Genomic DNA, 16,407 nt, shown 5'->3' on the forward strand with positions numbered 1-16,407 from the left:
GTGATTAAGCACTATAAGGTTTATTTGATATGTAGCAAAGAGCAGAAACATACTAAAATTGTAAACTATTGGCTGTCATTGGTTGCTGCTCTCTACTTGTTACTTAATAAATGTGTTTAAGTTCAGGTACCAGGGAGGGGAATAATCGATTGTGATTATACATTTAATAAATCTTTTTAAAAATAGGGTATGGAAATCTAACAAATACGTACAATGGAAAATTATTATACACCAAAGTTTTATTTTAATTAATTTATCTTTACTGTATAGCAGACATTATTTAATAATAAAAAAAAGAATACAATACAATACTATACTATAAAATACAATGACCTACTAGTTAGAATATAAAAAGTACAAAGTAAGCTAAATCAGGTCTGCCTGATAAATACAGACAAGTCTACACTTGTATTTTTATGTATTGGGGGATTTGTCAGTTATGTTAGCTAATAAGAAGTCCAAAGGAATTAGTTGGGAATTTCTGTGCTTTAGCCTTGAATTAAAAAGCTCAGCAGTGCCACATTTCTACCACACGTCGAGCTTTGATTTAGCCATTCCAGAAATTAACAAGTAAAGAGCACAATGAATGCCACTTCTCTGCACAGTAGGTATCTGCCAGATTCTCATTCTGCTCTATAATATCATCATTAACCTCTCTCGCTGTAGTCATGTCAGGCATGGATGGCAAAGTAGATGGGTTTGGATGCAATTTTGAGTCATGCTTCTTTTTTTTGCCACCAGATTTCTTAACTGCACCAGTATTTTCATTGGCTTCTGGGTTAACAGGTCTTCCTTCCAGCCCCTTACCATTTTCTTTCACGCGACCCTTCCCTTTGGGTTTTTCTTTTTCCGGTTCTGCAGCAACATCACTTTTGATTTTCCTCAGCTGGGATTGCACAGCTTCAGTTTTTTTACACAAGCGCGCTTTTAAAGTTTTGTCTTCGCAGGTATTTTTCATTTTCTTAAATTTCCCCAGTATTTGTTTCCAGTACTGCTTGGCTTTTGTAGCATACAATGGGCATCTCTGGGGCTCCCCTTCATACGTGCAGTTGTAGCTGCTGCTGCTGTTTGTTGGCTCATTACAAATTAATGACAGACTTACAGTTGCGTCACCGACAATATCCCAAGTGCACACGTGGTTGTGTTTGGTTGTAAACTGCCCTGAGCGTGCAAAGGCTTGAAGGTCTGCTTTCTTGCTGGCTGTTTTGTCAGTTTTGCCCAGCACTCTTTGTAAAGTACCCAGGCAGTTCAGCAAAAAAATAAAAGAAATTACACTGGAGTGCCTCATCTCATTAGCTCAGTGTTGCCGGATGGTTCGTAATTCAAGGGTGTCCAAGCATCAATAATCTTTACAAGTGCTGGAGCCGAAACTATTTGGCATTCCTAAATTCCTGAAAGACAGGGCAAGAAAAAAAAAAAAAAAGCGTGGGTGAGTGAAATGCAGGCAATTATTGAGACACCGGCTGTGACCCCATGGTCTCAAAAGAAGAATAAAATGAATATTACAACATCCTGCCAATAATTGTGATTTTCGGCACTGTTCGGTATGGTAATTAAAAATATATCCCAAAACGTGCTGAAACTTAATGAAAGAGCTTTGCAGAACAAAGGGGCTCTTTTTAAGATTTACAGACACATGCAAATCACAAGCACAAGCAAAAGCAGACCTAGCAAAAGTATTCAAGTGCAAATATAACTTTTGTAGGAGTTAAATGAATATTGTGAACCAGAAACTTACTTAGAAAATCAAAATGTGACTTTCTCTGATGGAGCAAATGAAAGATCAAGATATGCATGGACACAGCTCATGCAAAATTAATGTGTGCTACCTTTTTTGTAGGGTATAATGAGTTCCCACTGAATATGTTCAATTCTAATTGCCTGGATATGCTTATCGCAACTGCAGAAGACATTTCAAACTTGTGAGCTACCTTTTACCTTTTATATTTAAAAAGGGAATAATTTACTTTTAAATAGGCATACAAATATTTACAGAAGTATTGGATATTCTGTATTAGTTTAATGAAATATACTGATATATAGTGCAGATGTATGAATCAGTAAGCTTACAAAGTTAATAGCACTGTTAAACTATTAAAGAAAGTCAGACAAACTTACCAGATGACAAGTTGGAAAGCACCACTGGAGGAGTATATTGGAGGGTGCGTCAAGAGTGTGTGTTATCATTGGGACAGGAGGGGGCTTGGACTCCCATTGCCCCTCCCCATAATCCTCTATGCACCAACACACTAATAGGAGGGATCTACAAGCATCAAGTCAGCTGCATTGGGCTATGTGAAATGTTTACAAGTGTTTATTGTCTGAAAACATAAGCTTGAATGCATGTGCCTGAGAGTAAAACGTAAAAAAGTTGCAAAAATAATTTAATGTCTATGGAAAATAGGATAATACTGAGGTTTATCAGCAATATTTATTCCCCTATTTATTATTATATTTGATCACGTTTGAAGTGTTTATCGTGTCAAATGGCAGGTGTTCAAATTTTGTTTGGCATAATGTGTCTACCAATAATTTCAAAATGTACTTTCTGAACATGGCAAACATTGGCCACCCAGTAGAGAAAATTAACTTACGTAGTTTGTTCCCTTTTGGTTTGTTAAATATACTATTGACAGTGTTTTGTTGAACGAATACAAGGCATTCTCTGCTTGGATGAGGTGGAGATCCTGAAGTCACTGCTTCACCTCTCCAGCTCATCTAGCCAGAGAATTTGGGTGGACCAATTTGTAGCAAATCATAAATCATATCTAAACTTCAGCTTTTAGCAGTGTTATCACCCCTACCCAAGTCACCTCTGTGAACTTTAGATCCCCCCATGTAAGGAAGTTGATGAAACGGTAAATTGTAGTCCAAATCAGGAGCAAGCAGCCTGGGGTGACATTGTTACTCCTCCATAGGAACCCTAGGACAGAAAGTGTGTAACTGGCAGGATCATCAGATGACAATATTGTGAAAAAACCCTCAAAAATTATTGCTGCCACCACATCTAAGCACTGGTAATCTTACATAATATTACATTTTTGTTTTTGGAACTAGATACCCTTTAAGTACTTGCACGAGAAATATGAATGAGATATGCATAAAGCAAACTCTGCTGTGCTTAACAATATTACATTTTTATTGTACAGATAAGTAAGAAATCCTTGTCCTGTTACTATTGTTTGCCTTAAATGAGCAAAATCAGAACAATCCTAGCCTTTCTACAATGAAGAATTTTTGTGTGAGATATGCTGTATTTATCGGCGTATAGCACGCACTTTTTTCCCCTGAAAATATAGTGGAAACAATGAGTGTACGTTATACGTCGATATTTTTTTTTAACAACGGGGGGGCGCGAGTATCGGGCAATCTGCCCCAGGCACCTCTCCTATTCCATGTAGGCAAATATGGGATTCAGATGTTGATGTGAATTTGGAACTAAATATTGCAGTGTGTACAGCTGGTTGCACTATCTGACACATAGGGTGACCCAACTTTTCATCCTGTATAGGGTTTACTGTACTCTAGAGCTGCTGCAAAGAGTAGGCAGGAGAAAAATTCAGACTGTGTTAGATGCACCCAATCTCCTGGCTCCTTTGTGCGTCTGTTCTGGAGATGTCCAAAGCTACATCGATACTGGCAGGTCGTGTTGGATACAGTGCATCACAGCGCTTCACTTTTTCCACATTCCAAAATGGATTAAATTCATTAATTTCCTCAAAATTCTACAACCAATACCCCATAATGAAAACGTGAAAGAAGTTTATTTAAAATCTTTGCAAATGTATTTAAAAAAAAAAAATCACATGTACATAAGTATTCACAGCCTTTGCTATGACACTCAAAATTGAGCTTAGGTGCATCCTGTTTCATCTGATCATCCTTGAGATGTTTCTACAGCTTGATTGCAGTCCACATGTTGTAAGTTCAGTTGATTGGACATAATTTGGAAAGGCACACACCTGTCTATATAAGGTCCCACAGTTAACAGTGCATGTCAGAGCACAAACCAAACCATGGAGTCAAAGGAATTGTCTGTAGACCTCCAAGACAGGATTGTATGGAGGCACAGATTTGGGGAAGGGAACAGAAAATGTTCTGCAGCATTGAAGGTCCCAATGAGTAGAGTGGCCTCCATCACCAGTAAATGGAAGAAGTTTGGAACCACCAGGACTCTTCCCAGAGCGGGCCGCCCCACCAAACTGAGTGATCGGGGTTGATGGGCCTTAGTCAGGGAGGTGACAAAGAACCTGATTTTCACTCTGACAGAGCTCCAGAATTTTCCTGTGGAGAGAGGAGAACCTTCCAGAAGAACAACCATCTCTGCAGCACTCAACCAATCAGGCCTGTATGGTAGTGGCCAGACAGAAGCCACTCCTCAGTAAAAGGCACATGACAGCCCACCTGGAGTTTGCCAAAAGGCACCTGAAGGACTCTCAGGCCATGAGAAACAAAATCCTTTGGTCTGTTGAAACTAAGACTGAACTCTTTGGCCCGAATGGCAAGTGTTATGTCTAGAGGAAACCAGGCGCCGCTCATCACCTAGCCAATACCATCTCTACAGTGAAGCATAGTGGTGGCAGCATCATGCTGTGGCGATGTTTTTCAGCGCCAGGAACTGCGAGACTAGTCAGGATTGAGGAAAAGATGAATGCAGCAATGTGCAGAGACATTTTTGATGAAAACCTGCTCCAGAGCGCTCTGGACCTCAGACTGGGGCGAAGGTTAATTTTCCAACAGGACATGACATTGATCCTAAGCACATAGCCAAGATAACAAAGTAGTGGCTATGGGACAACTATGTGAATGTCCATGAGTGGCCCAGCCAGATCCCAGACTTGAACCCGATTGAACATCTCTAGAGAGCTCCGAAAATGGCTCTGCACCAATGCTCCCCATCCAACCTGATGGAGCTTGAGAGGTCCTGCAAAGAATAATTTGGGGAAACTGCCCAAAATTAGGTGTGGCAAGCTTGTAGCATCATACTCAAAAAGACTTGAGGCTGTCATTGGTACTAAAGGTGCTTCAACAAAGTATTGAGCAAAGGCTGTGAATACCTATGTACATGCAATTTTGTTTATTTTTTTTTTATTTTTAATACATTTACAAAGATTTCAAACAAACTTCTTTAAGTGCCGGTTCACACTAGGGCGACCTGTGAGGCGACCTGGTCGCCTCACAGGTCGCCGCAGGTCGCCTCCCATAGGGAAGCTGCGGACCCGTTCTAATAGGAGCGACACAAGTCTCTCCGACCTAGAAAAAGGGTCCGGAGCTTCTTTGGGCGACCCGGAGGCGACCGCCATAGACTTCAATGTTATGAAGTCCATGGCGGCCGCTCCGAGGTATCGGCACGCTGTAGCGTCGCTGCAGTGTGAACCGGCGCTCACATTGTCATTATGGGGTATTATTTGAAGAATGTTGGGGAGAAAAATGAATTTAATCCATTTTTGAATAAGGCTATAACATAACAAAATATGGAGTGAAGCACTGTGAATACTTTCTGGATTCACTCTGTATACTGAGCTAACTCCAGATCCTATTCTAAGCCTAATAGGGTGTGTAAATTCTAACAACTTGGATCATGACCAAGTAGGGGCTATCGCAACCATAAGTTGAAAGCCTCTTGCTGGGTTTCATCCAATCCTCCTACCCTTGGGGACTGGATCTGGAAGATGGATAAATATGCATATGGTAGTTTGAGATAGCGATCAAAATGAAAACTTCGGGACCAAAATTGAAAATTCAGGATGCACTTTGCAGAAACCGAAACCAAAATAGACAGTTTAAAAAAAAAAAAAAAAAAATTAAATAATGTTGCTGGCTGACAGCTTCTTCTTATTTTAACAATAAGCCTTGGTTCACACTGGTTAGTGGCATATAGTGATAAGCAATCTGTGTTAGCCAAAATAGCATGTACTACCCTGTTTCCCTGAAAATAAGCCCTACCCTGAAAATAAGACCTAGCATTAATTTTGGGGATGGCTGCAATATAAGCCCTACCCCAAAAATAAGCCCTAGTTAAAGTCGTTCTAAAAACATTTAATCCATTTTGTAAAAAGATTATATAATGTGCAGTGTGTCTCCTTTTGTAACTTTATTGTGGAAAATAGATTATTTACAGCGCACTGGGCGCTCATATGACCTGAGGTAGATCTCCTCTCCTCGCGGTTTACGTCAGTGGCCCCTCACTCTGCTGTGCTGAAAGTGGGGAAGAAGAGCTCCGGTGGGTCATGTGAGCACCCAATGGCACTGTAAATAAGGTATTTTCTACTATAAAGTTACAAAAAGAGACACACTGCACACTCTATAATCTTTTTACAAAACGGATTATATAATTTTATAATGCCTTTAATCAAGGTTTATTTTTGGGATTACTGAATGTCCTAATGCTGACTCCTGAGAAGACAGGGGACACAGGAACTTTTTAAAAAACATTTTATTGTTTTATTCCAGGTTTTTTAGAACAAAGAGAGGGGTAAATGACACAATACAAGCACTGTGCTGTCTATCATGCCTTAAAGAATCAGGATTTTTTTTTTTTGTTAGGGTTACAACCACTTTAAGATCGTCATGGTGACATGACTGTTTTTGAATAAATGTAAATTATTGTACATGCCGTGAATAAATAAGACATCCCCTGAAAATAAGCCCTAGTGTGTTTTTTTGTAGCCAAAATTAATATAAGACCCGGTCTTATTTTCGGGGAAACACGGTAGCAGGGTTTAATCAGCAGATAGTGAAGTTCCTTGCACAGGATTCAATCTATTTACAATAGTATAGGCACTAAATGTTGGAGATACAACAACTTTAAGCTTAGTCTATTGCAGTTCATAAATAGGACAGTAGATGTCACTAATGCTAAGTGATATGCTATGCATTCTCTGATGTGTTGTCATTTCCTGTTCACTGTACTGTACTTGTTGGTTATTTATCTCTTCCTGTTTTGTTCTTATTACCATGATGAAGTGACATCTTTGATATCTGTGTTATGTTCTAATAAAGAAGCCAGTTCCTGTTTACTCCACAATGTCTGATCTGAATGGACTCCGCTGCACCTAGTGATCGCACTCTGCAACACTAAATGTGTCAAGCAAGTTTAGATTGCAACAATGATAATAGCATATGGTAATGAGCAAGCTGTATTAGCCAAGTAGCATGTTATAGCAGGGATTAAAATGGGAGTAAACTCCTATAGACAATTTTTAGCTATAGGTAAGCCTATAGTAAGGCTTACCTATAGGTACAGTAAATATCTCCTAAACTTCTGAAGCCACTGGTGACGTCACCGGCGCATATGCTCTGAAGGAACGGCATACCATGACGTTCCTTCAGAGCCCTGTGCCGTGAATAGCAGCTCCCACTCGCATGCGCGGGAGTGACATCATTGCGGCTCGTCCAATGAAAGGACCGAAGGACAACAGCCTGCCATCCCCAAAAGACGTTGCGCCGCTGGAGGATTTCGTTTTAAGGTAAGTTTTACATAATGTGCTAGTATGCAATGCAATTCATACTAGCACATTATAACTTTGCTGCGCAGGTTTGAAAAAAAAAAAAGTTGGTGGTTTACTACCGCTTTAATCAGCAGGAAAAGCGTAAGCCAGTAGCTAAAATAGAAAGCAGTAAAGAGCGAGTTGAGAATAGTTACATAGTAGGTGAGGTTGAATAAAGACAATAGTCCCTCCAGTTCAACCTGTGTAGATGTGTGTGGCTGTAGTCATCTCACATACCCCTGAATGTTCTGATCCTTGAGATGTACGTCTAAGAGTCTTTTGAAAGCCACCATACTTCCCGCAGAAACAACCCCTTGTGGTAGAGAATTCCACAATCTTGTAGCTCTAACAATAAAGAACCCCCCACGTTGCCTGAGGTTAAAATGCTTCTCCTCTAATTGCAATTTATGCCCTCGAGTCCTCATGCACTCTCTACGACTGAATAGCTTTTTTTCTTTGTCGAGATCACCATTGAGATATTTATAAATTGCTATCATGTCCCCTCCCTGGCGTCTCTTCTCCAGGGAGAATAAATCAAGCGATTGCAGACGCTCTTCATAATTAACGTCCTCCAATCCCATAATTAGTTTAGTTGCCCTTCTCTGGGTCCTCTCCAGCTCCAACACATCCCTCCTGAGGACTGGCGACCAGAACTGGACAGAATACTCCAGATGCGGTCGGACCAGAGTTTTATAAAGTGGAAGGATTATAGTCTTATCTCTGGAATACATCCCTTTCTTTATGCATGCTAATATTCTGCTGGCTTTGGCAGCTGCCGCTTGACATTGCATGCTATTGCCTAGTCTATCATCTACCAAGACTCCCAGATCTTTCTCCATTTTTGATTCCCCCAAGGGTTCCCCCCCTAGCACGTATTGTGTTTTTAGTCCCCAAGTGCAAAACCTTACACTTCTCCACATTAAACCTCATTTGCAATGTCGTAGCCCACTCCGTTATTTTGTCCAGGTCATTTTGTAGGATATCTGCTTCATGCCATGCAGTCATTGCCCTGCCCAATTTTGTGTCATCCGCAAAAACTGATATAGAACTACTGATCCCACCCTCGATGCTGTTTATGAATAAATTAAACAAGGTTGGTCCCAGGACTGAGCCTTGGGGGACCCCACTTACCACCTCAGACCAGTCTGAGTATGCGCTGTTTATTACCACCCTTTGGACACGCCCTTTTAGCCAATTCCGTATCCAAGAGCAAACCCTGCTGTCGATACCTGCAGACCTTATTTTATAAATTAGGCGCTTGTGGGGAACTGTATCAAACGCCTTGGCGAAATCCAGGTACACCACATCCACTGGTCTGCCCCTATCTAGCTCACAGCTCACCTCCTCGTAGAATGTTAAGAGAATGCAAAGGAATCGGGGGGCTACACGAACCTTGCTTGTAAGGCCGAACTAAATAATACACCTCAGGAAGTGCCACCATGGCTAACAGAGGATAGACTTAGAGCTAAACTAGAGAAACTTAACATAAATAAATCCCCGGGACCGGATGGCTTGCACCCGAGGGTTCTTAATGAGCTCAGCCAGGCGATTGCCAGACCATTATTCTTGATCTTTAAGTATAGTTTACAGACGGGTATGGTGCCAGCTGATTGGAAAAAAGCCAACGTGGTACCAATATTTAAAAAGGGGCCGAGATATATCCCGGGTAACTATAGGCCGGTCAGCCTAACATCAGTAGTCTGCAAAATTTTGGAGGGGATGTTAAGGGACCACATACAAGACTTTAGTAATGAAAACGGTATTATAAGTAGTAATCAGCATGGATTCATGAAAAATCGTTCGTGCCAAACCAATCTATTAACCTTCTACGATGAAGTGAGCTGCCATCTAGATAAAGTTAAGCCTGTGGATGTGGTGTATCTGGACTTTGCAAAGGCCTTTGACACCGTTCCCCACAAACGCTTACTGTACAAACTAAGGAAGGTAGGTATGGACCGTAAGGTGAGTACCTGGATAGAGAACTGGCTCCAGGGGAGAGCACAGAGGGTGGTGATTAATGGGGAGTACTCGGATTGGGCGGGTGTGGAAAGTGGGGTCCCCCAGGGTTCTGTCCTGGGACCAATCCTGTTTAATTTATTCATAAATGATCTGGAGGAGGGGATATCGAGTACAATCTCAGTATTTGCTGATGATACTAAATTAGGCATGCCAATATCTTCTATGCAGGATGTGGAAACCTTGCAAGCGGACCTGAACAAAATAACGGGGTGGGCAACTACATGGCAGATGAGATTTAATGTTGAAAAATGTAAAGTAATGCACTTGGGGGCCAGAAACCAGAAAGCAAGCTACTCACTAGGGGGGGAACCTCTGGGTGAGTCTAGGATGGAAAAGGACTTGGGGGTACTGGTAGACAACAGGCTTGGCAGTGGCATGCAATGCCAAGCCGCCGCAAGCAAAGCCAACAGAATACTGGGTTGTATAAAAAAGGGGATTCACTCCAGAAATAAAGAGATTATTCTCCCACTCTACAAGACTCTGGTCCGGCCACATCTGGAGTATGCTGTCCAGTTCTGGGCACCGGTCCTCAGGAAGGATGTGCTGGAACTGGAGAAAGTCCAGAGAAGGGCAACAAAAATAATTAGGGGAATGGAGGACATCAGCTATGAGGAAAGACTACAAGCACTGAACCTGTTCTCTCTGGAGAAGAGACGATTGAGGGGGGATATGATATCAATGTACAAATACTGTACTGGTGACCCTAGCATAAGGAACAAACTATTCAGAGAAAGGAGATACAATAAGACACGTGGCCACTCACTAAAACTTGAGGAAAGGCGGTTTAACCTTAAAGTGCGTAAGGGGTTCTTCACAGTAAGAGCGGTAAAGATGTGGAATTCTCTTCCACAAGCAGTTGTATCAGCAGGGAGCATTGATAGTTTCAAAAAACTATTAGATGGACACCTTAAAGACCACAACATACAGGGGTATACAATGTACGGTTAAAAGCAAACACACACACACATCATAGGTTGAACTGGATGGACTGATGTCTTTTTTCAACCTCACTAACTATGTAACTATGTAACTATGTAATTGGTTTGACAAGAACGCCCATTTGTAAACCCGTGCTGATTACTGCTGATGATGTTGTTGTCTTTAGCAAACTGATCAGCAAAGATCAGGAACAGTGGTCTAGATATAACCTTACTGAGTTCATTGAGTACTCTCGGATGTACGCCATCCGGGCCTGGTGATTTTTTTGTGTTAATTTTATCCAGCCTTTTCCTGATTTCACCCTCAGTTAGCCATAGCAGCAAGTCCTGTGTAATACTACTGACCATACAGTCATGGTCAGTGTACCCCTCCTTTTCCTGAGTAAAGACTGATGAGAAAAAGGCGTTCAGCACGGTTGCCTTTTCAATGTAACCATCCCCCCATCTTTCGTTAATTATGTGAGCAATATGCTCTGCCTTAGCTTTTTTGCTGTTGATATATTTAAAGAATTTCTTTGGGTTCTTTTTACTATCCTCCGCTATTTGTCTCTCAAAGTTGATTTTAGCCATTTTGATTTCGTATTTCCTTTTCTTATTTGCCTCCTTGTATTGCTCGAAAGCCGATACTGTGCCCTCTGATTTATATTTCTTGAAGGCCATTTTTTCCCCCTTATAAGTTTTTTCACATTACGGTTTAGCCAGCCAGGTTTGGCCTTGTCTCTTCTAAATTTATTTCCCATAGGAATGCACTGCAGGATGCATTTGTTTAATATGTTCCTAAAGCATTCCCATTTTTCCTCCGTGGTCAGTGATCCCAGGGTTTGGTCCCGGTTTACCCTTTCCATCAATGAGCATAATTTTGGAAAGTTTGCCCTTCTGAAGTTTAGGGTTCTTATGTTCCCCACTTGCCTTGTTATATTGTTATTTACGCTAAATGTGATCATCCTGTGATCGCTAGAGCCCAGGTTGTCCTGGACTCCTACGTCCGAGATTAGGTCTGGGTCATTAGTAATCAATAGATCCAGGACTGCATTTTCTCTACTAGGAGAATCCACCAACTGTGACATGTAGTTGTCCTGTAAGGTTACCATGAATAGACGGGCCTTCTGTGAGTGTGTAGTCCCCTCTTCCCAGTCTATGTCGGGATAATTGAAGGCCCCCAATATGATGACTGATCCCAGAATAATTTTTCTTTATCTTACATCATGGGACACAGAGCAGCCATATTCATTATTATATGGGTTATACGTTACCTATAGGTGAATGGACACTGGCAACCAATCAGACAGGAAGTCCCCCCATATAACCCCTCCTATACATGAAGTACCTCAGTTTTTTCAATTAGAAAAATGGTATATCAGCGCTGCTCAATGTGCTACATATAAAAAGTAATAAGTGTTGTAACCGTGCTATGTGCTCAATAAAATTGATATATATGTGTATACTTATAAATTGCTATCATACATCCAAAACAGTGAAATATAAATTCAATAATATTAAAGTGCTTCAGTGATAATTGTATATAAATATCATAAAATTCCAAAACTTATTAATAAAAGTTCATATAATATTCCAAAGTGCTGCGTGCTAGTCTCTGTGCAAAAAAATATATATCCACACAAAAGTGCTCAGTGCTTGCTTTGTGAAGAAAAAAGACATCCAAGGTGCCGGTGCTCTCAAACTGTGAGTGTGTGCTCCCCTCTCGGTCCCCTACTCACCAGACAATATTGTCATATACGCCTTAAGAATTGCTCCTCACTGGTTAAGAACAGCAGACACCATCAAGCATCGGATCATATATCGGAGCGAACTCCAACCAGCACCATCCAGGATCAATATCCATACACGATAGTCATAGAAAAAGAATAGCTATCATTGTGTAGTATTTCAAACTTTTTATTCCACACGCTTAAAAAGAAATACACTTACAAGATTTTAGTCATAAAACAGCCTTCATGTTATCAAGCGGGACGCCAAACAATATTCGTGCGTTCCACCCGCCTTAACCGGAAATCGGAAGTTGCGTGGTACGTAAGCCAGACGGCTTGACGCGTTTCGCTCCGCCAATCAGAGCATTTTCATAAAGCCTTTGCCTTTAAGTGTCTTAAAGGGGATGGTCATGGTGGAGAAGCTCTCCACATTTTTATATTTTTTTCAAAGAAGAAAAAAGAAGATTATGCTACAAACCCCGATTACAAATCTCTGAATCTAAGGGGATTAGCAATCAGATCCCTCCAAAAAATCAAAGACTAAAAGGATGGTACCTGAGCCTCGAAAAAGGAGGTACAAGGTTTTGCCTGTAATGTTGTCCTTTTTAGGCACTGGACCCTTGGATCTGGACCCTTGGTAAAACCAAACCCCAATGGCGCTCCGGCAGGGTGCTCTACAGGTCCAAGGGAGTGGCCCCTCAAAATAAGGGGACCCAGTCCTTGAAGAGACAGAAACTCACCGTGATGGGTGAAGATTGGGTTCTTGTTAGAAGACAGAATCCTGCAGCAGGACTGGTAAGTCCACTTTTATGCACTGTTTCCTTTAAGTATAACAGATACCGAGTGCCTTGTTGGGTCTCTACAAGAGACAGTAGGTGTATTAGCTATGTCAAAGCACACCTTGTTTGTTTAAACATATTTTTGCTCTCCCCCTGTGCAAAATAGTAGGTGTATCAGCTGTGTCAAAGCACACCTTGCTTGCTTAAGCATATTGATCTCACCCTATGTTGTTCACCTGAAACAGTAAGCGTATCAACTGTGATAAAGCGCACCTTGCTTGCTTAATCTGCTCTCACCCCATGTTGTTTGGCATGCCGGTTTTCACAAATACGAAATAGTGCCGGCGTATTTGTCCCCTCTGAACGCTCCATATCAGGCAGCGCCTCCAGTGGTGTGTCTGTGCCGAAGATTGTCCACGCGCACTTGAGAATATTCGCCATTTAAGCACAAGTGTGCACATGGAGCCAAGAGGGGCGTGTCATGAGGCGATTGGTGTGCACGTGGATGTGGCCTTGCATGTAGCACACCATGCATGCGCAGTACAAGCACAAATGGCGCAATTTCTTAAATAAGTGTTTCAGAACGCAAGCCTCTGTCAGAGGCTAGAGGGAATGCAGAGAAGCAGCAGCTGGGTACGTGGGTCACTGTGGGTGCATGCAGGGCCGATGCTACCACTAGGCGAACTAGGCAGTTACCTAGGGTGCAGCCATGGCCAGTGCCACATTCCTCTCCTGTCACCGCCTAATCCCCAGTGGATGTCACCTCTAGAGAGGGGGGCAGTGTGTATAGGAAGGGGGGGTGTAGAGTTAATGGGGGTCTAGGGTTAAAGGGGGGCAGTGTGTGGAAGAAGGGGATGTAGCATTAAAGGGGGGCAGTGTGTACAGAAAGGGGGGTGTAGCATTAAAAAGGGGGGAGTGTGTGCAGGACAGGGGAGGCAGTGTGTACAGGAAGGGGGTGTAGGGTTGGGGGGCATCATGTGCAGGAAGGGGGGGCAATATGTACAGTTTTTTCTTTTGTTGGGGGGTGCAAGTGGCTGGTCCTGCCTAGGGTGCAAAATAGTCTAGCACCGGCCCTGGGTGCATGTTTACAGGCACAGACAGGTTCTGTTACTTTGGGATAACCAGTGCCGCATGTGATAAGCTGTATAGCTTGGCCCAAGCCTTGAGTAGACTAAAGCTAGTACCTCAAGTTTGTTTTGCCTAAGAACAATGTCCTCCTGAAAGAGGAGTGGGGGAGGGGGCACAGTTGGAAGGAGCACTGTGTTGCCTCTGTCAGGACTTAAAGATCCTAGCCATGCTTCCTCTGTGTTTACCTCCCCTGAAGGGCCAGAGGCGACTAGCCAATCTGAGCCATTACGGTTGTCAGGCATAGTAGCCACTTCCAGTGCTTACTTTGCAGCCTAAATCACTAAGGACGATCTAGCATCGGCAGAGTGAGTTGCTACATGTTAAAACAACGTCCTTCTTTTAAGATTCCCAGCTCTCAGACTCTGTGCTTCTAATCCCAGGCAGTTGCGACAGCCCCAACTGTCTGGATCTAGAACCAAGCATTCAGGGCAAGGGCAGAAGAAACCCTGGGCCCAGAGACCTACCAACTCTATCTCTAAACCTACCTTGTGAAGGCCACTCAGTCGGGTGGGGGGGGCTGCTAAGGTTCTCGGACGTCTGGGTAGAAATAACTGGGTTATTTTCACTATCTCGCCGGGGTATAAACTGGAATTTCAGGTGTTCCCTCATCCTCAATTTGTAAAGTCAAACACACCTGCAGATCCTCTAAAAAGAGGATCTCTGTTTCTGGTTCTGAACCATTTAGGGTCCCAAAGAGTGATTACAGAGGTTCCAGAGGAGGAAAGATTCAGGGGTTTTTACTCAAACCTTTTCGTAGTCACCAAGCCAAACAGAGATGTTAGACCTATTCTGGATCTCAAAGCTCTGAACCAGTTTCTAAACATTCATACTTTCCGAGTCAATTCACTCAGTCATGGCCTCCCTGCAGGGAGAGGAATTTCTAGCATCCATAGACATCATGCATACCTTCACGTGCCTATTTTTCAGGCCCATGAAAGGTTTTACGATTTTACCGTCATTTTCAGTTTGTGACTCTGCCCTTCGGGTTGGCCACTGCTTCAAGAGTGTTCAAAAAGATCCTAGCTCCAGTATTGGCTGCTCTAAGGTCTCAAGGGATATCAGTAATAGGATATCTAGACGATCTATTACTAATAGACCGTTTGGTTTCGGCTCTAAGCTGGAACGTGTTCCAAACAGTTCAGTTCTTAGAACATCTGGGTTGCATTCAGAACTTGGCAAAGTCAGCAATACAGCCGGTCCAGCGTCTGGAATTTCTGGGTTTACTTGTGGACAAAATACAGGAAAAGGTATTCTTGCTAACAAAAAGGATCACAGACCTGAAAGATCTGGTTTGGTCCGTAAGAAGGAAAAAGTATCCTTCTGTCAATTTTTGCATTATTAGGGAAAATGGTGTCCTCGTTCACAGCGGTCCCCTATGCTCAATTCCATGCCAGACCTTTACAGAACAACATTCTGTCAGCATGGACCAGAAAGGTCCAGTCCGTAGATAGGTACATGTCTCTGGTACCAAGAGTACGGCAGAGTCTAAGTTGGTGGTTTTTAACCAGAAATTTGGAAAAAGGGGAATCCTTTCTTCCAGTAGTCTGGAAAGTAGTGACTACAGACACCAGTCTCTCCAGCTGGGGAGCAGTTCTGGAGGAAGCCACTGCCAAGGGAAAGTGGTCTTGGGTAGAAAAGAGTCTTCCCATCAATATCATGGAAATTCTAGCAGTTTATCGGGCTTTAAAGTACTGGACGTCCAAACTTCGAAGTTACCCTATCAGGGTACAATCCGACAATTCCACGGCTGTGACTTATATCAAACATTAGGGAGGCACCAAAGGTCAGTCAGCCCAGAAGGAGGTAGATCTCATCCTATCCCAAGCAAAGAAATTTGTTCCATGCCTATCAGCGGTTTTCATTCCAGGAATAGAAAACTGTCAGGCAGACTTTCTGAGTCGTCAACAGATGTTTTCCGGGGGAATGGTGCTTACACCCTAAGATCTTTGCATCGATCTGCCAATGCTGGGGAATCCCAGATGTAGATCTGTTGGCATCCAGGTTCAACAACAAGTTGAAGAGATTTGTGTTCAGGACCAGGGATCCACTCACAGTTGGAGTAGATGCCTTGGTGACTCAGTGGGAGAAATTTTCCCTGATTTATGCCTTTCCTCCGATGCAGCTGCTACCACTTCTTCTACCCAGAATCCAGGTAGAGGGGAAACCAGTAATCCTGATGGTTCCAGCATGGAGGTTTTGGTATGCACAAATTCTAAAATTGGCAATGGCAAGTCCTTTGGTTCATCCACTATGTTCGGACCTGCTCTCTCAAGGTCCGATATTCCACCCTGCTTTACAGTCTCTAAATTTGACAGCTTGGCTATCGAAGCCTTGATCTTGAAAA

General features: G+C 42.6%; 1 protein-coding gene across 1 annotated transcript; it reads right to left on the reverse strand.

Moving 5' to 3' along the window:
• Nucleotides 1–238: 238 nt before the first annotated feature.
• FGFBP3 (fibroblast growth factor binding protein 3) lies at nucleotides 239–2,241 on the reverse strand. The gene is made up of 2 exons (XM_082267572.1): nucleotides 2,119–2,241; nucleotides 239–1,391 (listed from the first exon to the last, which is right to left on the reverse strand). The coding sequence occupies exon 2, from the start codon at nucleotides 1,286–1,288 to the stop codon at nucleotides 548–550; it is 741 nt and encodes a 246-aa protein (XP_082123698.1). The 5' UTR covers nucleotides 1,289–1,391; nucleotides 2,119–2,241; the 3' UTR covers nucleotides 239–547.
• Between the last annotated feature and the right edge of the window lie 14,166 nt (nucleotides 2,242–16,407).

The sequence above is a fragment of the Pelophylax lessonae genome (assembly GCF_965119305.1).
Source record: "Pelophylax lessonae genome assembly, chromosome: 9".
NCBI lineage: Eukaryota > Metazoa > Chordata > Amphibia > Anura > Ranidae > Pelophylax > Pelophylax lessonae.

Coding starts and splice junctions, on each gene's coding strand:
- FGFBP3 (XM_082267572.1), bottom strand. CDS start 1,288: ATGAGGCACTCCAGTGTAATTTCTTTTATTTTTTTGCTGAACTGCCTG.